This window comes from Lynx canadensis, chromosome F2 (assembly GCF_007474595.2).
Source record: "Lynx canadensis isolate LIC74 chromosome F2, mLynCan4.pri.v2, whole genome shotgun sequence".
NCBI lineage: Eukaryota > Metazoa > Chordata > Mammalia > Carnivora > Felidae > Lynx > Lynx canadensis.
The window spans coordinates 28754250-28780676 of NC_044320.2; the positions used below are offsets into that span (position 1 = coordinate 28754250).

General features: G+C 38.7%; 1 protein-coding gene across 1 annotated transcript in view; it reads right to left on the minus strand.

The window, feature by feature from the left end:
- The window catches only part of PKHD1L1 (PKHD1 like 1), a 165880-nt gene that overhangs the window by 11200 nt on the left and 128253 nt on the right, over positions 1-26427 (minus strand). The window contains exons 64-74 of the mRNA XM_030303954.2: positions 25760-25908; positions 25555-25677; positions 24663-24774; positions 24466-24582; positions 21188-21353; positions 17993-18225; positions 17629-17796; positions 8623-8780; positions 6353-6488; positions 3167-3511; positions 120-271 (exon numbers count right to left, since the gene is read on the minus strand). Coding sequence (XP_030159814.1) covers positions 120-271; positions 3167-3511; positions 6353-6488; positions 8623-8780; positions 17629-17796; positions 17993-18225; positions 21188-21353; positions 24466-24582; positions 24663-24774; positions 25555-25677; positions 25760-25908 — 1859 coding nt within the window. The remainder of the gene's footprint in view (positions 1-119; positions 272-3166; positions 3512-6352; positions 6489-8622; positions 8781-17628; positions 17797-17992; positions 18226-21187; positions 21354-24465; positions 24583-24662; positions 24775-25554; positions 25678-25759; positions 25909-26427) is intronic.

Below are 26427 nucleotides of genomic sequence, written 5' to 3' on the forward strand. Positions count from 1 at the left end.
CGTTAATTAGAAAGACATGCTCTCTAAATTATTGCATTGAAATATAAAGAGTTAAAATAAGAAATAAGCAGCAATGTTTTAAATACCTAAGGTATATTTTTCTAGTTGCCCTTTCTTACCTTAATCCAGGCAGAGTCACTTGGGCTGGGGATGGGATTGGTTATAGACATGGAAGAAATATTAAATCCAAGGATACTACTGGTTTTTCCTGAAATTACAGCTTGTCCAAGAGAACCAACAATTTTTTGGAGTTCAGATAACTGCATCTGACCTATGGGGAAACAGTAATATGTCATATGTGATCTAAGAATATAGAATTATGAGAGTTTTTCACTTTAGTTTTTGTTTGCACTCCTCCATCCAAATTATGGAATGCTTTAGCTTTTTCTTTGCACATGAGCTCAACATGACAAAGTCATATGAATGAGCTTAGGAAAATGGAGAACTCTGGAGAGTATGTTTTTAAGCTGCAATTAAAGAAAAACCAAAGGTAGATAAAATAGACACAAGAAAAATGAATGACAGCATAGTGGGAAATATGTTTCTTAATTTAATACGTTCCCATGTCCTTCTTTGTTAAGAAGTGAAGCACTGTCATGCAAGTTTATTGCCACATAGCATTTTTTTAAAATAGAATTCTAATGTAAGGATAATTAGCATCATCGAATCTATACAATGTCTGCTAGTAAGTTCTGAAATTAACACTACACTACCCACAAATTGTTACTTGCTTTGGAACTTGATTTTCAAGTTTAATTTTAACACTACAGGTAGTTTCTATTGTCTTTGTCTAGCTTGGTGGGTCCTCGTAGACCTGCTGCCCCCACAGTGCTCCTTTCCTAAGAAGGGGCACCTCTATTCATCATACTCATTTGTCAGAGCCTGCTACTTTGGCTTGATCCCTTCTTCTACTTCATTTCTTCCCCATACCGTATAATCAGTTACTGATTTCTCAATCTCTCTGTCCCCACTGTCAAAATCGTAGTCAAAGCCATCATTGGGGGAAGGGGGTTACTAAAACAACTTTTAAACTGGCTTCTTGTATCCATTCTCCTTCTTCCACTCCATTCTATACACTGTATTCAGGGTGATCTTTTAAAAAACAACTCTATGCAGGATATTTTTGGTGTACTCTGAATCTTGACAACACCTCGTGCTTAGGTATCCAGTGCCTTCTAGATCCAGAGTCCTGCCTTGAGGACGAGGAGCACTGCATTTCTTCCATTAGGGCTGAACCATGAAGCTCAGTGTGCTCACGAAGAGGGAGGCAGCTGATCTCACAGAACACTTTCAAAATCGTGGTCCTAGGGAATTTCAGTCCTGTCAGTTTAACAGGTCTCTTTTGGTTGACTTAGACCCTCTGAATAAATGCTCAGTCTTTCAGACTCCTTCTTCCCCCCCCATTCCCTCCATATACTCTCCTCCAAGATGGCTTCCCAGGCATGAGGGCTCATGTGACCCAGGGGTAGCAGTACAAAGGTGCTTCATATCCACAGACTACTATTACCACTCGTCCTCACTGGTTTTTGGTGCAGCGTGGCAGGTCTGACCTGCCTGCACTGTTTACACATTTTCTCTGGCTGCTTGACACATGAAGGCACCCATTTCTGCTAACTGCCACCTTAAGAAACAAAGTCCTTAACCTGAAGAGCTTTTATCCCTGACCAATCTGTTTATCGAGAGGTCCCCTCTGTAGGGATCCCTTGAGGGACCCCTTTCTAGACACCTGGGAATTCCTGGATATCCTGACACTATGTGAAGGCCATGGAGAGCCAGGAGTATTACTACATGCACATCTTTCTTGCCACTTCCCAATATTTTGCTGTGAAATTCCTCTTTGCCAAGTTGTAGGGCTTTCCTTGAGCCATGAGTGATGTCCCCTAGAGACAGAAGGTGAGAACTTTACCCAGTACCCAGGTTTATACATGATAGAGTCCAGGTGTGTATGAAAAAGATGCTGGACAGAGATCAGATAGATCCAGATTTTCTGAGTCTGAAATTTATATAGTTTGGAGGCTCTCTTTAAGAAAAAGAATAAGGAAGGTGCTTATTTTTACAACTTTTATAATAACAATGATTGGACCACATTATTAAATGGACCCTTCTCCCAGAGTCTTAAAAGTTCAAGTCCCTCCCATGACTTGTACAAGTGAAAGGCCTGGAAGCTTAAGCTTCATTAGCTCGATGCTAATCTTCCTCTGACAGGGATCTACGTCTCATCTTTTTGGAGATGAGTGTGCCTAGTTGAGACTTGTGCTTGATTACTGGAGGCAATGGCATGGTTGGGGATACATGCGGGAGATGCATGCCAAGAGGCCAGGACGGTACAGTTGCACCTCAAGAGAGGCTTGCGACCACCTACCCTATAGCAGCGACTATGAAAGCAAGAGGCCACATGGGGGTCTGAAGACAGGAAAGTCCCCTTGGTATTCAGATACCAAATTAAACAGATAGAAAGGAAAAAATCTGAAGGGCTGAACATTTACCCAAATGCCCAAACTGAGTCACTCTAAGGACATAATTTAAAGCAGCAAAGATACCTCTGATGTGACAGCTGAGCTGATTTTCATCTGATACCTAGAAAATGGGGGTATGGAGAGTAAGGGACAGGGAAAAGGGTGACGGCTGGGGACACTGATTGGATCAGTCACAGGAATTAAAGACAGAACATATTCTCGCACCTTTGCATTTGCTAGGGTAAATCTGTGACTTTACTACAGCTCAGCATCTCCAAAGATCTACTCTTCTCCTTAAGGAAACATCCACAGTCCTTTCAGCTTATGAAGAGGAGAGCTTCTTTTGGTTTCCCATTTCCTTACACTTGAACATTCTTACCTTTCTCTTTTCATAGACTGATTCTTTTTATGCTTAATCTCTCAGCTATAAAGTCACTTCCTTATGTCACCTCTCAAATCTTCTGTGTTAGCTCAAATCCTTTTGTTGAATTTACTAATTGCTACAATAACAAAATAGAGGCTATAGTTGCTTCATAATTCCAAAACAGTTTGGGATTACAGGGGTAGAGTAGGAAAAGGGTCTCTAGGCCCTTACAGGGTTCAGGATGTGGGGTTGGTGGGATTTCCTGAGGGCAGGTTTACCAGGCCCTGGTAGGGTCATCGTGGGTCTAGTATTACATTCTTCTCTCTCAAACACCTACTCTTCATACCTGTGGTATCATTGTTTATGAACTGAGGAGGAGCATCTCCAATCTCCAATTCAACTGTGAGTCCCGTGGATCTCTTCCTCCGCAGACTCTTCCCTTGTATTATTTTGCTGACGCGGATTTTGTCACTTGGTATCTTCAGGAACAAGGCAAGATTTCTAACCAGGTTATGAGAGCTATAGAAGTCATCTTCTGTAACAGCAGGCAATTGGAAAGAAACAAATATGACCGCGGTGGTGTGGATTTCAACCGGTATAGTTCCTTTAACCAAAAGGTAAAGCATCTGGTAGGTTCTATCAAAGTAGTTTTCACCAAGGACAGTGGAATTCAGGTTAGGAAGGAATTGCTCTATGAAGGAAAAAAGCCAAAACAGCACAGTAAAAATCTTTATATTATCATAATAACCATATATTTAGTAGTATTTAATATTTGTTAAATTTAGGAAATTCTGAAAAAGTTCACCATTATTCTTCCATAGGAAAGTATGCATATTAAAAACAGTAACACCTTTAAAAAAACACTTCTAGAACTGACATGCAAAGTTAAAGTCAACACTTTAAACAATACTGTTAATCATCATTATACATTAAATTTATTTTAAAAATAATTAGCCATAGATACAGTATAATTGAGAAATAAAATTCAATTATGAACCCAAGAGCCTATATTGTACCTGGAACACTATTTACATGTTCAGAATTTTAAAGGCTTTACTGAAGGCATTTGGTAATTTAAAAATGTAAATTTAACTTTAATAGCTATCTAGTTTATGCAGTGCTATATATAAACTCTTAAGGAGCTTTTACAACTCAGTGCTTCTATTTTTACTAAGGACAAAAGTATATAATACAAATGAAGTATATACAAAAATATCTCAGAAGGATTTTATACCAATGCAACAGGTTTACATTTCAGCCTGAAAAATCTTTGCTTAATGCAAAACAAATTCTACTTCGGAAATGACTTTTGGAAAAGTGACTGAGATTTTTATATATATAAAATGAGTGAATATATATATATATTTATATATATATACACACATATACATATGTGTTTATGTATATGTGTGTGTGTGTGTGTGTGTATATATATATATATATATATATATATATTTATGGCAGAGTGTCAAAACTGTCTAAGTTAATAAATCCACTAACAGAGCCCAAAGGAATTATATAATAGTACTAGAATGAGACATGTAGCTTCTTACCACATTCATAGTGAGGCTTAATAAAAAAATAAATTAAAGTTTTAGAAAGAAGAAGATATTTCTTATGAATGTAATAGACATTCATAGCAGTTGGTATTAAGAAGCCACTTCATTATCACTATGTATCTCTTTCAGAGCTACTAGTGTAAGTTCTAGATGCAATTTGGTTTAAACCTTCTATGAATCTGAAGAATATGCTTTTATATTATAAATTGAAACTTCTCTCAAACTACATTTAGAGGTGCATACACCATTTATCTCAGGTAACTTCCTCATGTCTTCACAGTAATGGAAGGAAACAGAGACATACATAATGAAACATTTTGGGTAATCTAAAACAATATGTATAGATTCATAATACAGGGAAATTATTTTGCATTCTAAGTGCCAAAGGAAAAATGTTCATTTATAAACAATGCTATATCAGAAAAAAAATCTTGTAAGAAGGCAGTGGTGATACTGTTTTTCAGCCCTTCAACACCTGTATAATCAATTCCCTATATTAAATAGTCCTTGTTGAGATCATTTCTATTTCCCCAACTTGAATGATAGAGTACTTGGTCCCCAAAGTGTTGTTTTTCAAAAGAGTTAAAAATAATGAAATGAAGCAGCAAATATGAGTAGCTGTTTACATATAGAAAGTGATAACACAGACTCTTTTAACTTACAAGGAGGCAATATGGCCTAATGGTTAAGTGCATGGCTTCTAGAGCTAGACTCTCTGTGTTCAAGTCCTTGCTCTGCCCTCACCATCTCTGATATTACCATGGACTGAACTGTGCCCCCCGCCCCCTGCCCAGATTCACATGTTAGAGCCCTAACCCCTAGTGTAAGGGAATTTGGAGATGGGGTAATTAGCTTTAGATGAGGGTGGAGACTTCATGATGGATTAGTGCCCTCATAAGAGGAGATCCCAACGTCTGCTGTTGCTGTGAAGATACAGTGAGTAGGCAGCCATCTGCAAGCCAGAAGGAGAGCTTTCACCAGAACCTAACCCTCCTGGCACCCTGACCTCATACTTGCAGCCTTCAGAGAAAATGAATTTGTCTTTAAGCCACCCAGTTCGTGGCATTTTGTTATGGCAGCCAGAGCTATGACAGAGACTGTGGCAAAGTCACCTCCTGTTGTCTCAGTTTACTCATCTCTGCCTACCTCACAGGATTATTATTAGAATATTTAACAATGAGGTATTATATACAAAGCACTTATAACAGTGCCTGGCACACAGGAACATTTCTGGAAACATTAGCTATTCAGACTATTAGTAGAAATAGGACTTGCTCCATAGACAGTAATAGATATGGGTTATCCATTCATACTCTGAAGTCTAGGTGATGTTATGACCTACAGCACGCACTTGAGGAATTGTTAACCAACATTATGGGGCACATCTAAAAATGATAAGTAGCACATGTGGAATGGAAGGGATTGGATTTATAAGTACCGTGTTTAACAAAAAGACTTCAATGAGAAGATATAAATCCTGGCCTTGAAAATACTGATAAATGGACGTTTAGCCTTTTCCCTATATTTCATTTAAATCCAGTTTATTATATTGACTTCATGGTGTTTGGTTGATGTTATACTAGCTTTCTTGGCAATATTTCTGGTGACTGCCAATTAATTTTGGCTCTGACCTCTATGAAATAGAAGTAAAGCAGAAATAGGGTAAACATTCTAAGCAAAATCTCTTCTGTATATAGGATTAACTGAACTACATGTAGAATGTAAATGTTCTCAGGGGGGCCAACGAATGTGCCTCATACACAAAATCCACATGTGTACAGATAGATAAGAGTTCCATCAGGAATAATCTTTCAGGACACATATGCTATAAATGAATACATCTTAGAATTTGGTGGACCGTGGCAAAAAATATTTTTTCATTTGTCAATGGCTAAGGAACTAGAAATATTAATAATGAGACATTACAAAGAATTTTATACATAATTAAGTACTTTATTTTTCTGAGGAAATACCTGTGTGCAGATGTCTTTTAAGTTCACAGTGTTTCTTTTTAGGGTTCCATATTGTATTTTGGGGGCAAACCAATGTATTGTTCACATAGACATCCAAACGTTGAAGTGTGTGAAAAAAAATTCCTACCATGACAGCCTGTTAAAAATAAACAACATTTTTATTTCTTAAGAAAACAAGGAAACAATATTTAGAATTTAGCACTTAAAATGTCCTTCAACTATATATATCTTCTGTAAAATACTAAAACTAAGTTTTATGAATTGATGATAAATACTGAGTTAAAATTTGTAAATGGTCTTATATTCAACCATTCATACTGACATTATAGCTTAACTCTTAATTGATGATTCTCAGTAGAAAAGTATAATGTAAGAAAGAATTAGTAAAGGAGTATCTCTAAAAGAAACATTTCCTTTCAAAGGTAAAAAAGTTCAATACAGGCTTTGAGCTCCAGGGGCTCAAACCTGGGCTCAAACCTATTTCCAGGGGGAAATGGGGAATTTAGCAGTGCTCTATAATGCAACCAAACAAATTTAGTTAACGTTGAAAAAAAATGCTTACCTCTGAGACAAATTTGGTAGTAAGACTAAAAAATTAGTCAACATAACTATACTCTCTGATTCAATTTTGTTCATTTTCCATGTTTATATTCTTCACATCTCATAATATCAGATGTAATCTTAAAGTAAGGAGACTAGCTTTCACAAGGGCAGGGAGAAATTAATAAGGAATATAATAAGCTATACATAGTTTTGGAATCTTCTTTTGAAATTATCTTCAACATCTCAGAACATTAACAGTCACATTACTTTGCAGTTACTTTTAAAATTAAAAATACTCTCTTTCATTCAAAACTTGAATGCCTTTCTAAGCCAGGCCCTATTCTAGGAGCTGTCAAAAGTCCCTGCCCTCTTTGGGCTTACATTCTAGTGTGAGGAGAGAGACAAATAAACAGTAGAAATAATAAAAAGTAAAATATGAAGCATGTTAGAAGGCAGTAAGTGCTATGGGAAAAGGAAAGGGAGATCAGAGTATGGATAATTGGGAGAGCCAGCTGGGGAGGGGTGAACAGGCTAGGCCCATTGGGGGATTGGAGGGAGTCTGTAGAGAGGGGAAGTTAGCCACCTGGGGTAGAATGTTCCAGGCAGACTCAACATCTGGAACACAGGCCCAGGTGGTATTAGGTAGCAGGAACACCTAGGAGTCCAGTGTGGCTGGAGGAGGAGAAGTCAGAGGACTCTGGCTCTTGTACAAAGCCCAGTGGGGAAATTATTGCAGGGCTTGGGGCAAGGAGTGACCTGGTCTGACTTATATTTTGGAGGTACCTCTGTGGCTGCTGAGGTGAGTACAGACACTAGAGCGGGCAGGGACAGAGCAGCAGCAGGAGTGGGGAGCCAACTGCCTTAATCCAGGGAAGAAATAATGGTGGCTCAAAGTGGGTGGTAGCAGTGACGGTGGTGAGAAGTGGTCACGGATTCTGGATATTTTGAAGGGAGACTCAACAGGACTTGCAGATGGACTGCATGAGGAATATGACCCAAAGAGAGGAATCAAGAATGGGTCCAAGGTTTTATCTCCAGCAACTGAAAGGATGAGGTTGGTATCATCTGAGAAGAGGCAGGTGTCTCTCTTTGTTACTTCTCTGCTTTATCTTATCCACATCCCTTCTTCACATTCCTAATACTTTGGGATGTTCGAGTCTTGTACTCTGAGAAAAGAAAATCTCAACTATGAGACTATTGCTTAACCTCATACTCTTTTCCACTGACACGGTATATACATAAATGTAATCATCCCACCTGAATTCAGTTTATAGCCAAGATTTGATATGATTGAAGATATTTAAAACAACATGCTGTGATCTCTCAGGTAAATTCCAAAGGTGTATTTCTGAAATATATAAATAGCAGCCTGGAAAAATAAATATATAATTCCAGTGACCAATTCTGGATGTGCACTATTTTTATGTGAAATTTCAGGTTTGCTTGCCCATCACACAAATCGTAGGCCTCACTGTCATGCCTCAGACGTAGAGCAGAGAATCAAGTGTATACGGGGGAAGGGTGTTTGGTATGCATCTATGCTCTTAGGCTGATGAAACCTTCTGGATTGACAGGATTTTTAGTAGTACACTGATGACCCTTGAAAATGAGCTGTAGGGCTGACAATGTTCAAGAGAACAGGGGAGGACAGAAAGTCCTTAGCATATAGAAATGTATGTCAATAACCAACACCAATAACTCAAGAAATTATTTCTATCTCGTGTTACCTTTTTATGGTCAACATTAAGCAACATCAGTCGAAGATTCTGAGGACTGGTGCCAGTGAAGTAAACTTCATAAGATTTGTTCAGAGCCACAATGCTATGAAACAGGGACAGTCTTCTCTGGCATGTGTATCCGGCACACCAGCCATGATCCTGTGGGCCTAAAGCCACATAAGTAAACGTTCATGTTCCATATTATGAATATATTTAGTGCAAAGTCTGAAGACTAATTGTATTAAAAACAAATTGCAGTGGTCAGGTTCAGCATTTACATCCATTATCCATCCACCCATCTATCCAGCGATCTAAGCCATTTCTCAAACCTTAGCTTAAAAAAAGGAAGGCAAGAGGGGCACCTGGGTGGCTCAGTCAGTTAAGCCTCTGACTTCAGCTCAGGTTACGCTCTCATGGATCTCATGATGACAGCTCAGAGCCTGGAGCCTGCTTCAGATTCTGTGTCTCCCTTTCTCTCTGCCCCTCCCCTGCTCATGCTCTGTCTCTCTCTCTCTCAAAAATAAACATTAAAATTAAAAAAAAAAAAAAAAGGAAGGCAGGGAAGCCACTTCTCCCTACTACCCATACTTTTATACTGCACAGGGTGAAAAAAGGTAAGTTAGTGTGTTGAGTTTGCACTGGAAGGTCATTGAAGGAAACAGGTTTCTATGAATCTCTACTTTAATCATCATATTAAAGCCAAGGCCACATGGTAAGAAAGTGCTTGATCCTTTCTCCTACTTATTAAATGTGAATTCAGGTGGGGAGCCTCTTCAGTGAGAAATATGCCATTAATTTGTTAAAAACAGAGCTTGTACCTGGAAACACGGCTAACCCATGGATTCATTAACTTTTTACTTCAGTCACTCATCTTCATCAGTTAATTTGTGCATTTGACACACTCTTAAGTATGTTTTTTATGAAGTCTTTAATCTTCCTGCATTGTTATTTTAATACATTTTTAATTAAAGACTGGGATTATAAGCACCATTGGGGGGTCAACATCATTAATGACCTGAGAAATAATACTTCAATAATCCTTCTAGAAAGCCAAAAGACAGTGGAATCCAGACATTTCCAGAACAGGCATAATATGACCTTTGTAGCAAACTATTTCACTTCAGCTGGGTTATAAAACGTTGAGTGAGATACAGAATGACAAATTTTCTTGATGTATTTATTCAGTAGCTTTGCTCAATTTCCTGGCTTACTTGGAATTCTAATCAATATTTATAACTGAACTTCAATCAAATTTTGAATCAGTATAAAGTTCTGAATCTCATGTATGAACTTTCTCTTAGCATCCAAAATATAAATTCTACTTTTAAACAAACCTTCTTTGTGGGTTTTGAAAACAAACAGAAATTTCTATGTATTAAATGAAAAATTTAGAGTAGCAAAAGCCATATTTTAAAAATAGATGAAATTGAGTATTAAAATTTTAAAGGAAACTTTAGTGCTATTCAATAACTTTTATCTTTGGAAATTTTTTTTCCAATCTAATGTAGTGTATCTCATGATTCCGTGATTCATTCAATATCATCATAATTTTTGCAATGTTACTATCAATTAAGACTTCTTCAAATTGACAGTCACTTTTAAAAATTTAAATTTATTTTTGGGGTGTCTAGGTGGCTCAGTCGGTTATGCGTCCTACTTCAGCTCAGATCATGATCTCATGGTTTATGGGTTCGAGCCCCACATTATGTGACGCATCTGTGCTGTCAGCTTGGAGCTTGGAACCTGTTTCAGATTCTGTGTCTTCCTCTCTCTCGGCCCCTCCCCCACTCAAGAATAAATTGACGTTAAAAAAAATTTTTTTTAATGAAAATTTAAATTTATTTTTAAGAGACAGCGGGATGGCGGCATAGGAGGATGCTGGGCTCACCGCGCGTCCTGCTGATCACTTAGATTCCACCTACACCTGCCTAACTAACCCAGAAAACCACCAGAAGACTAGCAGAATGGAGTCTCCGGAGCCAAGCGCAGACGAGAGGCCCACGGAAGAGGGTAGGAAGGGCGGTGAGGCGGTGCGCGCTCCACGGACTGGCGGGAGGGAGCCTGGGCGGAGGGTCAGCCTGCCAGCCAAGCAGAGCCCCCGAGTCTGGCTGGCAAAAGCGGAGGGGCCGGACTGAGTGTGTTCCGACAGCGAGCGCGACTTAGCGTCTGGGAGGTCATAAGTTAACAGCTCTGCTCGGAAAGCGGGAAGGCTGGAGGACAAAGGGAGGGAGAGCTGCTGAGCCCCCTGGACGACAGAGCTCAGTTTGGTGGGGAACAAAGGCGCTCGCCAGCGCCATCTCCCCCGCCCATCCCCCAGCCAAAATCCCAAAGGGAACCAGTTCCTGCCAGGGAACTTGCTCGGCCCAAACACCCAACTCTGTGCTTCTGCGGAGCCAAACCTCCAGCAGCAGATCTGACTCCCTCCCGCTGCCACAGGGCCCCTCCTGAAGTGGATCACCTAAGGAGAAGCGAGCCAAGCCTGCCCCTCCTGCCCCCATGCACCTTGCCTACCCACCCCAGCTAATACGCCAGATCCCCAGCGCCACAAGCCTGGCAGTGTGCAAGTAGCCCAGATGGGCCATGCCACCCCACAGTGAATCCTGCCCCTAGGAGAGGGGAAAAGAAGGCACACACCAGTCTGACTGTGGCCACACTGGTGGGCTGGGGGCAGACATCAGGTCGGACTGCAGCCCCGCCCACCAACTCCAGTTATACACCACAGCACGGGGAAGTGCCCTGCAGGTCCTCACCACTCCAGGGACTATCCAAAATGACCAAACGGAAGAATTCCCCTCAGAAGAATCTCCAGGAAATAACAACAGCTAATGAACTGATCAAAAAGGATTTAAATAATATAACAGAAAGTGATTTTTAGAATAATAGTCATAAAATTAATCGCTGGGCTTGAAAACAGTATAGAGGACAGCAGAGAATCTCTTGTTACAGAGATCAAGGGACTAAGGAACAGTCACGAGGAGCTGAAAAATGCTTTAAACAAAATGCAAAATGAAATGGAAACCACCACGGCTCGGATTGAAGAGGCAGAGGAGAGAATAGGTGAACTAGAAGATAAAATTATGGAAAAAGAGGAAGCTGAGAAAAAGAGAGATAAAAAAAATCCAGGAGTATGAGGGGAAAATTAGAGAACTAAGTGATACACTAAAAAGAAATAATATATGCATAATTGGTATCCCAGAGGAGGAAGAGAGAGGGAAAGGTGCTGAAGGGGTACTTGAAGAAATAATAGCTGAGAACTTCCCTGAACTAGGGAAGGAAAAAAGCATTGAAATCCAAGAGGCACAGAGAACTCCCTTCAGACGTAACTTGAATCGATCCTCTGCACGACCTATCATAGTGAAACTGGCAAAACACAAGGATAAAGAGAAAATTCTGAAAGCAGCAAGGGGTAAACGTGCCCTCACATATAAAGGGAGACCTATAAGACTCGTGACTGATCTCTCTTTTGAAACTTGGCAGGCCAGAAAGGATTGGCACGAGATTTTCAGTATGCTAAACAGCAAAAATATGCAGCCGAGAATCCTTTATCCAGCAAGTCTGTCATTTAGAATAGAAGGAGAGATACAGGTCTTCCCAAACAAACAAAAACTGAAGGAATTTGTCACCACTAAACCAGCCTTACAAGAGATCCTAAGGGGGATCCTGTGAGACAAAGTACCAGAGACATCGCTACAAGCATAAAACATACAGACATCACAATGACTCTAAACCCATATCTTTCTATAATAACACTGAATGTAAATGGATTAAATGCGCCAACCAAAAGACATAGGGTATCAGAATGGATAAAAAAACAAGACCCATCTATTTGCTGTCTACAAGAGACTCATTTTAGACCTGAGGACACCTTTAGATTGAGAGTGAGGGGATGGAGAACTATTTATCATGCTACTGGAAGACAAAAGAAAGCTGGAGTAGCCACACTTATATCAGACAAACTAGACTTTAAATTAAAGGTTGTAACAAGAGATGAAGAAGGGCATTATATAATAGTCACAGGGTCTATCCACCAGGAAGAGCTAACAATTATAAATATCTATGCGCCGAATACCGGAGCCCCCGAATATATAAAACAATTACTCATAAACAGAAGCAACCTTATTGATAAGAATGTGGTAATTGCAGGGGACTTTAACACCCCACTTACAGAAATGGATAGATCATCTAGACACACGGTCAATAAAGAAACAAGGGCCCTGAATGAGACATTGCATCAGATGGACTTGACAGATATATTTAGAACTCTGCATCCCAAAGCAACAGAATATACTTTCTTCTCGAGTGCACATGGAACATTCTCCAAGACAGATCATATACTGGGTCACAAAACAGCCCTTCATAAGTTTACAAGAATTGAAATTATACCATGCATACTTTCAAACCACAATGCTATGAAGCTTGAAATCAACCACAGGAAAAAGTCTGGAAAACCTCCAAAAGCATGGAGGTTAAAGAACACCCTACTAAAGAATGAGTGGGTCAACCAGGCAATTAGAGAAGAAATTAAAAAATACATGGAAACAAACGCAAATGAAAATACAACAATCCAGACGCTTTGAGATGCAGCGAAGGCAGTCCTGAGAGGAAAATACATTGCAATCCAGGCCTATCTCAAGAAACAAGAAAAATCCCAAATACAAAATCTAACAGCACACCTAAAGGAACTAGAAGCAGAACAGCAAAGGCAGCCTAAACCCAGCAGAAGAAGAGAAATAATAAAGATCAGAGCAGAAATAAACAATATAGAATCTAAAAAAATGGTAGAGCAGATCAACGAAACCAAGAGTTGGTTTTTTGAAAAAATAAACAAAATTGACAAACCTCTAGCCAGGCTTCTCCAAAAGAAAAGGGAGATGACCCAAATAGATAAAATCATGAATGAAAATGGAATTATTACAACCAATCCCTCAGAGATACAAACAATTATCAGGGAATACTATGAAAAATTATATGCCAACAAATTGGACAACCTGGAAGAAATGGACAAATTCCTAAATACCCACACTCTTCCAAAACTCAATCAGGAGGAAAGAGAAAGCTTGAACAGACCCATAACCAGTGAAGAAATTGAATCGGTTATCAAAAATCTCCCAACAAATAAGAGTCCAGGACCAGATGGCTTCCCAGGGGAGTTCTACCAGACGTTTAAAGCAGAGATAACACCTATCCTTCTCAAGCTATTCCAAGAAATAGAAAGGGAAGGGAAACTTCCAGACTCATTCTATGAAGGCAGTATTACTTTGATTCCAAAACCAGACAGAGACCCAGTAAAAAAAGAGAACTACAGGCCAATATCCCTGATGAATATGGATGCAAAAATTCTCAATAAGATACTAGCAAATCGAATTCAACAGCATATAAAAAGAATTATTCACCATGATCAAGTGGGATTCATTCCTGGGATGCAGGGCTGGTTCAACATCCGCAAATCAATCAACGTGATACATCACATTAATAAAAAAAAAGAGAAGAACCATATGATCCTGTCAATCGATGCAGAAAAGGCTTTTGACAAATTCCAGCACCCTTTCTTAATAAAAACCCTTGAGAAAGTCGGGATAGAAGGAACATACTTACACATCATAAAAGCCATTTATGAAAAGCCCACAGCTAACATCATCCTCAATGGGGAAAAACTGAGAGCTTTTCCCCTGAGATCAGGAACACGACAGGGATGCCCACCCTCACCGCTGTTGTTTAACATAGTGCTGGAAGTTCTAGCATCAGCAATCAGACAACAAAAGGAAATCAAAGGCATCATAATTGGCAAAGATGAAGTCAAGCTTTCGCTTTTTGCAGATGACATGATATTATACATGGAAAATCCGATAGACTCCACCAAAAGTCTGCTAGAACTGATACATGAATTCAGCAAAGTTGCAGGATACAAAATCAATGTACAGAAATCAGTTGCATTCTTATACACTAACAATGAAGCAACAGAAAGACAAATAAAGAAACTGATCCTATTCAAAATTGCACCAAGAAGCATAAAATACCTGGGAATAAATCTAACCAAAGATGTAAAAGATCTGTATGCTGAAAACTATAGAAAGCTTATGAAGGTAGTTGAAGAAGATATAAAGAAATGGAAAGACATTCCCTGCTCATGGATTGGAAGAATAAATATTGTCAAAATGTCAATACTACCCAAAGCTATCTACACATTCAATGCCATCCCAATCAAAATTGCACCAGCATTCTTCTCGAAACTAGAACAAGCAATCCTAAAATTCATATGGAACCACAAAAGGCCCCGAATAGCCAAAGTAATTTTGAAGAAGAAGACCAAAGCAGGAGGCATCACAATCCCAGACTTTAGCCTCTACTACAAAGCTGTAATCATCAAGACAGCATGGTACTGGCACAAATACAGACACATAGACCAATGGAATAGAATAGAAACCCCAGAACTAGACCCACAAACGTATGGCCAACTCATCTTTGACAAAGCAGGAAAGAACATCCAATGGAAAAAAGACAGTCTCTTTAACAAATGGTGCTGGGAGAACTGGACAGCAACATGCAGAAGGTTGAAACTAGACCACTTTCTCACACCATTCACAAAAATACTCAAAATGGATAAAGGACCTGAATGTGAGACAGGAAACCATCCAAACCCTAGGGGAGAAAGCAGGAAAAGACCTCTCTGACCTCAGCCGTAGCAATCTCTTACTCGACACATCCCCAAAGGCAAGGGAATTAAAAGCAAAAATGAATTACTGGGACCTTATGAAGATAAAAAGCTTCTGCACAGCAAAGGAAACAACCAACAAAACTAAAAGGCAACCAACGGAATGGGAAAAGATATTTGCAAATGATATATCAGACAAAGGGCTAGTATCCAAAATCTATAAAGAGCTCACCAAACTCCACACCCGAAAAACAAATAACCCAGTGAAGAAATGGGCAGAAAACATGAATAGACACTTCTCTAAAGAAGACATCCAGATGGCTAACAGGCACATGAAAAGATGTTCAACGTCGCTCCTTATCAGGGAAATGCAAATCAAAACCACACTCAGATATCACCTCACGCCAGTCAGAGTGGCCAAAATGAACAAATCAGGAGCTTATAGATGCTGGCGAGGATGTGGAGAAACGGGAACCCTCTTGCACTGTTGGTGGGAATGCAAATTGGTGCAGCCACTCTGGAAAGCAGTGTGGAGGTTCCTCAGAAAATTAAAAATAGACCTACCCTATGACCCAGCAATAGCACTGCTAGGAATTTACCCAAGGGATACAGGAGTACTGATGCATAGGGGCACTTGTACCCCAATGTTTATAGCACCACTCTCAACAATAGCCAAATTGTGGAAAGAGCCTAAATGTCCATCAACTGATGAATGGATAAAGAAATTGTGGTTTATATACACAATGGAATACTACGTGGCAATGAGAAAGAATGAAATATGGCCTTTTGTAGCAACATGGATGGAACTGGAGAGTGTGATGCTAAGTGAAATAAGCCATACAGAGAAAGACAGATACCATATGGTTTCACTCTTATGTGGATCCTGAGAAACTTAACAGAAACCCATGGGGGAGGGGAAGGAAAAAAAAAAAAAAGAGGTTAGAGTGGGAGAGAGCCAAAGCATAAGAGACTGTTAAAAACTGAGAACAAACTGAGGGTTGATGGGGGGTGGGAGGGAGGGGAGGGTGGGTGATGGGTATTGAGGAGGGCACCTTTTGGGATGAGCACTGGGTGTTGTATGGAAACCAATTTGACAATAAATTTCATATACTGAAAAAATAAAATAAAATAAAACATTTAACAACAACAACAAAAAAATAAAAAAATAAATTTATTTTTAAGAGAAATGTCATGTCACTATTGTAAGTAGAAAGCTTGTATTGTCTTTCAGAAAAGAAAAATGTAAAAATAAATAGAATAAAATCTTTCTCCACCATTTAAAAAGAGTAATTAGAAAACATCTCCATTATTCACTGACTGGTCTAAAATTCTTCCCACAAGCTCTCTGCTTTGTAAGATTTAAAGGCAACACTTGTAATTGGGTTGATTGCAGGCCAGAGAAACCAGGCAAATTGTTGGTGCCATGGAAGTGGGGAAAGACTTGAAATCATGTAACTTTGGGACACCCCTGATTTAGCTCATTGTATTTTCTTCAACTCATTTTAAAAAATGAGTATTTTTGTGGCGTACTGGCCACTTTGTTGAATCGTGGGATATTTCAGTACAGGTTTTGACACTGCCAGGGCACAGAAATCTTTCTCAGGCAGGTTACAGTCCCCTTCGGCACTTAAAAGACTCTTAAGCCTTCTTAGGGACTAATCTTTGGGCCCCTGACTATTTCAGGGTACTACAATGAGTTTCTGCCCTCTGTTTTCTGCAGATGTTAGAAGTTCATCTTAGGTATTCAAAAAGTCCTGGACTTCTGAGTTGATCTGAATTCTTATGGAGGCCACTGCCGTCCCTCTGTACTAGAGCCACCCACGACCAGAATGTAAGGAGCCTAAACTCTGGAGCTTGTCAAGATATTCTTGACAGTCAAAGGAATTAAGAAAAGAAAAAAAAACCCAAAACACATTGTTTCAAGATTAAGCCTTATAAAGATTCATGAAAATGAAAAACAAGTGGGCTGGAAATACCTGTTCTCAAGTATTCCAAATAACACATTATCTGTTGTTGTCGTTTTTTCACACTGTCTGCTTTTTAATTTATGTAAGGCAAAATGTCTTTTTGGAGACAGGCCAATTTTTCCTTCAAATATTTATGCCACCTTATTAATACAGGTATGAAGATCACTCAAGGAATAACTTTCCTCTTCTTCTGATGGTCAGTTTGCAATAACTGTCCTTGCTTTCTAATATGGGAAACTGTTTAGGTGTCAAGCATCTCTCCTGCACACATATCTTTTCTTACAAACAGGAAGTAAAGCAATCCTGATGTTTGCTAGTTTTATATGTGATGTCCCCATGCATGTAATAAATAGCAAATGTTTGAGTAACTCTAATTTGTTTACACTGAATACCTACCATTAATGAGATCAACATAACCATTGCTCACTACAGCCACTGGTGAGAGTCTTCGAGTTTCTGTGTCAGAATCCAGGCTTTCAATAACCATCATTGCATATTCCATCCCATAGCACCGATAGCCCTGCCATCGTGGGATGTATTTACAGGTTGAATCTCTAATAATTCCTAGAAAAACAGATATATACATTTTAGCAAGGAAAAGCAATCTCTTTGCAAAAGCATCAACGGACTATATTTTTCATTTACGTAAGATTAGTAAGTAGAAAATATGTTATTGATTGAGTACCCCAATTAGTAAACATAAAAACATATGTACTTTGTTTCACAAACTTGAGGACTAACAGAATAATATCCAACGAACCTTTGTAAGGTGCTTTCTCAGTGACAGGAATTCTACTTCCATTTGGGAATGTGAGCATCACCTTAGGAATTCTGTAGTCTCCAATTCCAAATTGACTATTTCCATTCCATTCGTATTCTGCTTGAGGTATTACTGAACCAGAATTTCCCAGAAAAGAGCCATCCATGTCTCTGAGAAAAGATTTCCTTTTGGCATCACAAACCATGTCTACACAATCAGATGGATTCACCTTACTGTGGAGAAAAAGTGAAACAGATGAATATTTAGATTAAGTATCCTTCCCCTGTTTCTAGGGGAACACTCAATTGAGTGTTTGATAAGAGAGTATCCAGAAGTGCCTGGGTGGCTCAGTTGGTTGAGCGTCCAACTTTGGCTCAGGTCATGATCTCACAGCTCGTTAGTTTGAGCCCCGTGTTGGGCTCTGTGCTGACATTTCAGAGCCTGGGGCCTGCTTCGGCTTCTGTGTCTCCCTCTCTCTCTGCCCCTAACCTACTTGCATTCTGTCTCTCTCTCTCTCAAAAATAAATAAAATTTAAAAAAAGTATCCAAAAGAATTTTTGATTGATTGAATCTTATCATTTCAGAAAGGATTCAAAGTAGGACCAAGTAGCATATATAATTAGTATTGTAATGAGGTCTGCTTTTCCGTTCTGTTGGTATTATTATTAATTCATTGGAATTTCAAAAGTACAAGTTATACCTGTAGGATATAAAATTAGAATTCCATTTTGCTATTCCATATTTTGTTGGGAAGATTTCATCTTTCTACATTGCTCACAGTGTACTAACACTGTCCCATCAAGCAGGTGAACAGTTACTCTGTTGTGCAGGACATACAAAATCCCTGTGCTGGCAGGGAAGTCTTTATTATTTTTCCCTTCCTACTTTTTTTTTTCATGGGTCTTTAACATTTATAAGTATCCTATGCTTGGTATAAAATAATGCAAATACTTAATAAAAGTTCAGTCTCCTTCACTTTCCTATCTCAAGCTCTTAGGCCATTACCAATTGCAGATTAGTATATATTCCTATAGACTTTTATTTATGTAGATAGAAACAGATATACTTGGATTATAATTGTTATGCTATATATTTCAGTAACCATTATGTAAATACCCAAACTGTAAGAGATGAAATACTATAAAGTCATTCATTATGCAGTTCAACCATACATGGCATTCTGCCTTCAACTTGAGCTACCTGGAGTGTTGATTGTTAGCTGCTTCTAATAGTAAAATAGGTGCTTAATTTGCAAAATACTGCACATTGCATAGTATACATGGTATATTGTGTAGTTACACTACGTCGTGCTACATAGTATGGGGAAATATATCTTATTCCAGAGTTATAACAACAAAATAATAATGGAAAGCTCAGATCTATTAGATAGTGTTTAGCATCTTGCTCCCTTTTTGCTGTAAGGGGGACATGTGGGGTAAGTTACTATACTATACTACTGTACTGTAACAGTTTTGGAGATGACTTGAATACATAGTTCATGTGTTCTCTGTATTCAAGTATAAGAAGAGTGCTTTTGTGAGCAAGTCTGTGGGAAGAGTACCCAGTGGCACACTTATATTATGGATTAGGGCTCTGTCTTTACTTCGTATTGCAAAGAAACAGAGGCTGAAATGTAGATTTTTGTTCAAATGATTTATTGAAGGAGTACCATCAAAAAAGAAGTAGAGAAGCCACATAGGGCAAGGGAAAGAAAACAAGGTAACTGTGGTCTGTGGACTAGTTTCAATCTTATCTCAGGGGTACCTCTGGATCATTAACTGTACTGAGAGTTGCTTCCACCTGGAGATAAGGAGGCTGCCCTTTTGAACTCCTGTATCAACTAGTCATTTTCCATGGATTGCAAAGAGGTGGTGTTAGGGAGGGTTTTAGCCCCCCAAGGCTATTCCTGTTTGGCTAACAGCAATTTTCTGGAAAAGTGGGCAAATGTAGGTTATTATTGGCCAATATTTAAAGCACTAGGGGCCTTGTAAAGGGGATCTGAGAGAACATCAATAGCATCCTAATAAAAGCACAGAGCTCAAAGACTATTTTAAAATGTATTTTCTTCATGACCTAGTTATTAAAATTATATATTGCATCTGAAAGATTCAATGATAACTAAAGAGGAGCTAATAATCTTCTAGTGGGGGGAGGCTCTATTGAGCCAAAAAATACTACAGTTCAATAATTAATTATTAAATGAAGAGGTGTGCAGTTATCATCAAAACAAAATTAGATGATAAGCACCTGGGAGGCTCAGTCTTTGGAGCATCTGACTCTTGATTTCAGCTCAGGTCATGAAAGTGTTGTGGAATCGAGCCCTGTGTCAGGCTCCACACTCAGCATGGAAATTAAGATTAAGTGCTTAAGATTCTCTCTCCCCCTCCGCCCCTCTCCCCAACTCGTGTGTTCTCTCTAAAATAAAATTAAAAATTAAAAAAAAACCCACAAAATCAGATGAAGTCAAACTATTTATGAAACACTGCATTTCTCTGAAGAGATGTCTATCTAATTAGCAGTATTCCTTGTCTTCTTCCTATACTGAAAATGGTCAAAGATCTCTCATAAAATATTTCTTTCCTCCAATCTTGTCTTACATCTAAATTCCTGATTTGCATCTCCTACAAAGTGTAGCAGTTATTGGCTATCTTCTTTTAAGATTTAGAATCTAAGTGGCTCAGCTTCTAGAAATAGTCTGACACTGACTTTTGTGATTAAAAAGTCACTGTGCTAAGTTTTTGCATATTCTCAGTCACAGTGATTATAATGACTGACATTTAATTTCAAAGTGCATGATGGAGTGAACATGATAAGATATTTGGAAAGCAACAGGAAACAAAAGAGGTAAGGAAAAGGGAAGAAATGATAGAGATGTCTCTCATTCCTAATGATTATTTATGGAGAGATATTAATGTACAACACGCTCCTAACCTGGTCTCAATATTTTATGTTGAATGATGGTATTATCATGCATGGAAAAAACAGAGTGAGAAAATATACACATCAAAGCCTACTTTTTCAATTTAACTGAAAATACAGATGCATTAGCCTTAATTTTCATGATGCTGATTAAAATTTTATAGAAATTAATATTTACTTTAATATAGCAACTTTCTCAGATCTATGATGGGGGAAAAAGACAAGGCAAAGCTATAAATACAGGAAAGAAAAAAACTGGGATTTCATATATTATACCTTATATCAGGCCTGTGTATGAATATTTTTGATTGTTCAGTGGTATCAACCAGCTGTATGTTCTTCACATGGATGGGATGCTGTAAATCTTCATTTAAAGGGTTAGTAATGAATATCACATTAGTTTCACCTGAACAAACATTCTTAAATCCAACAAATGTTGAACCTAAAACATAAATAACAAAAAAATAATAAATAATTTTCTATGAAGAAAGTAATAGAATCAGTTTCATTTCATGTACATTCCAGCAAACGCATCATTTAACACCGCCTTGAACAGGGAGCTCTTTCCTTATGTGGTAGCTAGTCCACCACTAGTTATGTTAGATTGTTGCCTCCCTATATCAATACCATTGAATAGTCCTCTCATATTTTCTCTGAGCTTTGATATGTGATTTGCTGTGACTAATGGGACAAGCGCAACTGTGATATAAGTAGATCTGAAAAGTCTTGTGTATTAGGGCTCGCTCTCTTTTGGTGTTCTTGGGGAATCTTGTGATTTCCAGAATGTGAATGAGACTAGGAGAAATGTGGCCCAATTACTCTGGTCAAAGACCAGCCCAACCATTAGCAAGCACCAACCACCAGACATGGAAGTGAGACTGTCCTAGACAACTACTCCCTATCCATCCTGTAAACTGCTGGCAGCCTATGGAATAATCCGAGATGAGACCAGCAGACAACTATCAGCTGAACAGAGCCCAAACTGCCAATCCACAGAATTATGAGCTAATAAATGGTTGTTTAAAGACTCTAAATTTGGGTGGTAATTTGTTATGCAGCAAAGACTAACGGACACATTGTTTTTTTTTTTTTTTTTTTGCCTAATTTCATATATTGTGTGATCAGAAGATAACATTTATTGAATCCAAAACTTAATCTCCATTGTACTTAAAATCCAATAACTCAAAAATAGGAGGAAAAAAAAAGGTGACTCTAGAATTCTTAAATCAGTTATGTGCTATCTACTACTCTTCCTGATACTTTTTTCTAAGATGATATTGTATATACATGAATATGAGCCTGTAGATGAATATTAATGAAATACCAAAGTAGTGGATACTGTTTGTAAGCTGTATAGATCTGCTTTCCTGGCCCAGTGCACTGCCCCTTAGTTCCTGTGTTGGCTGCTAACTACTCACAGCTGCCCCCTTCTCTGGAGAATTGCCTTTGATCAGATCAGATGACAGCTCTCTCTCTCTTAAGAGATTATGCACTCCTAGCACTACCACCAAAAGGTTACCATGCCTGATTGGCAAGTGATACAGAAGGCTCCCTTGCCTCAAGAGGGGGAAACTAAGTGGTACAGCTCACACTGCACAGCCCTGCGAGGTTTCAAGAAGGAGCTAGACTCCAGCTGGGACCATATCCTTGCTTACTCCTTCCTCTGCCCTGTCCTACTTCCCTCACTCCCTTTCTTGTGAATGTGCATTATTAATAAACCACCTGCACAAGAATCCTATCTCTGGCTTTACTTTTAGACCACCTGATTTAGACAGCTGGAACCATAAGTGGTCCTGGGATATATAGTGTAATGATGCAATGATGAATCTAGTTCACTTGCTGTCTAGATGGGAATGAGGACACTCTTACTGGTGGTAGGTGTAGTATTGACAGTCTCTGGAATGCTGTAACAGTGCAATTGTTAAGATTTCACCTGTGGTGAACTGGGATAATATCTAAGTGGAAAGAATTGCTCTGGCTTGTACAGTAACTTTGGCATTTAAGTGGAAGATGGGAAATAGTAATTACAAGGAAACTAGAAGTAGTCAACTGTTGACCCTCACTGATGCTTTGAAGAAAGAAAATGTAAGTTGTGGTGATCAATCACAAATTCAAAGCAAACCTCAGGATCTAATCACAAAACCAGCAGAACGTTCCTAGAAGGTGGAATTTCAGACTGGCAAGTCTCCTACTTCAAAGTCATGGCTCTAATAGAAAAGAAATGGAACCCTGAGTTAGGATGGGAATATAGAAGAAGATAAACTTGAACCTTGAAACTCTGGGTTCCCCTTGAATGTCCAGATCTGTGTAAGTGGTCCACTTCTTCCTTATTAGAGCTTAGCTGCCCTGCCCTACTTGTTTGAAATCCTGACAAGACTTCAAAAGAGGTACTTGTTTATAAGGAAAATCTTGCCTTTTTCAGGACCTGTCTCTGCCTCCCCTTCTAGAAAACAGAGCAGTAAGCCTGGTCAAGTCTCAACATGGCCTCACTGGGGAAGCACTAAGCATGCTATGGGATGAGAGGAGTTATATACCAAAGGAACTGCACAAGCTGAGTAACATGTACTGGCAGGAATTAGAAGTATATATTGGAGAGTAAACTGTGATGGTGTTAGATCAGGGGTAAAGACTATAAAGCTAGACAAGGGAGAGTGTCAATATGGATGAGGGTGTTCTCCCATGTTGCTGCCATGGCTTTTCCAAGTTTGGGAAAAATAATGTTCCACCTTAAATGAAGTAGAATTGTAAGAATTGTCATGGCAGACTGTAGAAGAAGGATTCAAAAGATTCTGAGCAATGGACAATATTGGAATCACTCTATTATATAATGCCTGTGCATTTCAGCTCAAACTGGGGATGGCCTTGAAAGAGTATGGTGTGGATGGATTCTGCTATGGGATAGAAATTTGGGTAGTACACAGGGTGATCCACTTCGTGTGAAGAGTGGAGTGGTCTGAAGTAAGGCTAAACATGGACTACAGGCAGTGGTAAATGACACAGCTAGTTGGTCAGGGGCCTGGAAGGAATAAGACTGGATGATTGGGTAAAAGGAAGCCTGAGGGAAAAGCAAGGGTATGGGTCGATGGGAGTAAGCATATAAATGATCACAAAGCAGTATCAACTATGGAAGAAGCACTGAAGAAATAAGTGAACAGAATAATATAGCCAGTAGATGTTACTATGCTCTTAGGTTTTATAAGCTTAAATTTCTTCAGTTCTAAAGAAAGATAATAATATATAACCCTACTTACATAAAAGGGCTTTTATAATTGATAGAAACTAATTAATGTTAAATCACTATACCAGTGTTATTTCTGTTGTTTTAGAAGGTAAAATAAATGGGACTTCTTTAACGTATACAAATTTGGCAGGGGACCATTCTTCAAATTGACTGATAATCTGATTTCTTTGCTTCTCATACTGAGAAGATTCATATATAAGTTTACTTAAATCATTATTTTTTTTTACTTACAGTGAAACATTATGAGATATATTTTACATATTCTTTATAGAACTTGATTAAGTAGATTTTTCAAGACTATGTTTAAACTTGCCTGAGATATCCAAAAGGCCACTAATGGCATTGTAACTCATGATCCCTGCATGGGGCTTCCGGGGTGCCATGTTATGTGCTGAAGCAAAGGTAGGCCAGCAAATCCCACTTCTCCCGCCTGTTATAAAAGAAAGAAAGTTAATAAAATTCAAATATGCATTCATATGAACACCAAAACTAAATTTCTAAAATTTTCACCTGATGGAGGTCTGGTGCTCCGATGGGCAGCAGAAAGTTCGATATTCGGATCATCGTTAGTTAGGACATCAGAGCAATTAAATCCAGGGCTACTTCCAACAATTAATGAGCTCTATTAAAAAAATTCAAACAGTACAGCTTAAATAATAGCTTTTCTTCAAGAAAAACATTATAATGGGTAATTCTAAATTCCACTGTAGCAAAACACAGCCTTTCAGTTTGAGGAATGGATCATTCAAAAAACCAAGATGAAAGGATGTGATTTTATGCCCTGAATAGAATTACAGTCAAATTGGAAGGGGGAAGACAGGCAGGTAAATTGTTATATATAATGACATATTTCTATGACAGAAATATGCCCAGGGAAAAAGTAGAAACAAAAAGAGGAGAAAGTGTCAATACTACCTAAGCAAATTCAGGAAAGGTTTCACAGAGGAAATGAAAATTTAACTGTGGCAATATTAGCAGGTGGCAAGCAAGAAGGGGTGAGGAGAACATGGAGGAGAGGGAAGGATACAGCATTTCCTGGCAGAAGACAATGAGAACAAGGGGAGGATGTTTGGACTAGCCAAGCTATGAAGTCATAGAAATCATTCTTTAAAAAAAATTTTTTTAACATTTATTTATTTTTGAGAGAGAGAGAGTGTCTGTGAATGGGGGAGGGACAGAGAGATAGAGGGAGACACAGAATCTAAAGCAAGCTCCAGGCTCTGAGCTTTCAGTGCAGAGGCCAATGTGGGGCTTGAACCCACAAACCATGAGATCATAACCTGAGCCAAAGTCAGATGCTTAACCAACTGAGCCACCCAGGTGCCCCATCAAGGAGATTGTTTTTATTGGAACTTCAAAACGTTCACCTTTTCTTCTTATTGTGGCTGTACTCATTTCTTACCTTAATTTGCACTGTTTTACTGGAAATTTTGTGAGATACAGCAGCTGGTGTGTAAATCATTGAAAAAATGGCCATTCCATTGTCAACCAGAGTCACATTATAGATATGCATACTCTCTGTGGTCTGTAAAACAACTTGTAGGTCACATAGCACAAAATACAATCATAAAACAAGATAAACAAGCACCATATTGGATCACATTTACCTGAAAATAAATTCCATAATCCCAGCATGTCCAAATGGTAAATCCTTGTATAAGAGAACATCCAGGAAGGCCGTCTTGGTTCATATAAATACCATATAAACCTCCATGCGCTTCATTGTCAAACCACTTTTCCATGGGATTAGACTGACCTTGGAAGGAAATATGAAAACGGAGAATATTATAAGTCATGTCCTAGAGCTTTATGAACAGTACAGGTTAAAGTTAAATTTTTTAAAAATTAAATACAATAAAACCCTGGATTGCGATTAACTTGTTCTGCAAGTGTTCTGCAAGAGGAATAAACATTTCTAATAAATTTTAACTTGATAAATGAGTGATGTTTTGTAATATGAGTAGTACGTGATGCCAAATGTCACGTGATTACGACTCAGTCCATGGTTTTTTTTTTTTTTTTTTTTTTTTTTTTAATTTTTTTTTTTTCAACGTTTATTTATTTTTGGGACAGAGAGAGACAGAGCATGAACGGGGAAGGGGCAGAGAGAGAGGGAGACACAGAATCGGAAACAGGCTCCAGGCTCTGAGCCATAGCCATCAGCCCAGAGCTTGACGCGGGGCTCGAACTCCCGGACCGCGAGATCGTGACCTGGCTGAAGTCGGACGCTTAACCGACTGCGCCACCCAGGCGCCCCAGTCCATGGTTCTTGAAA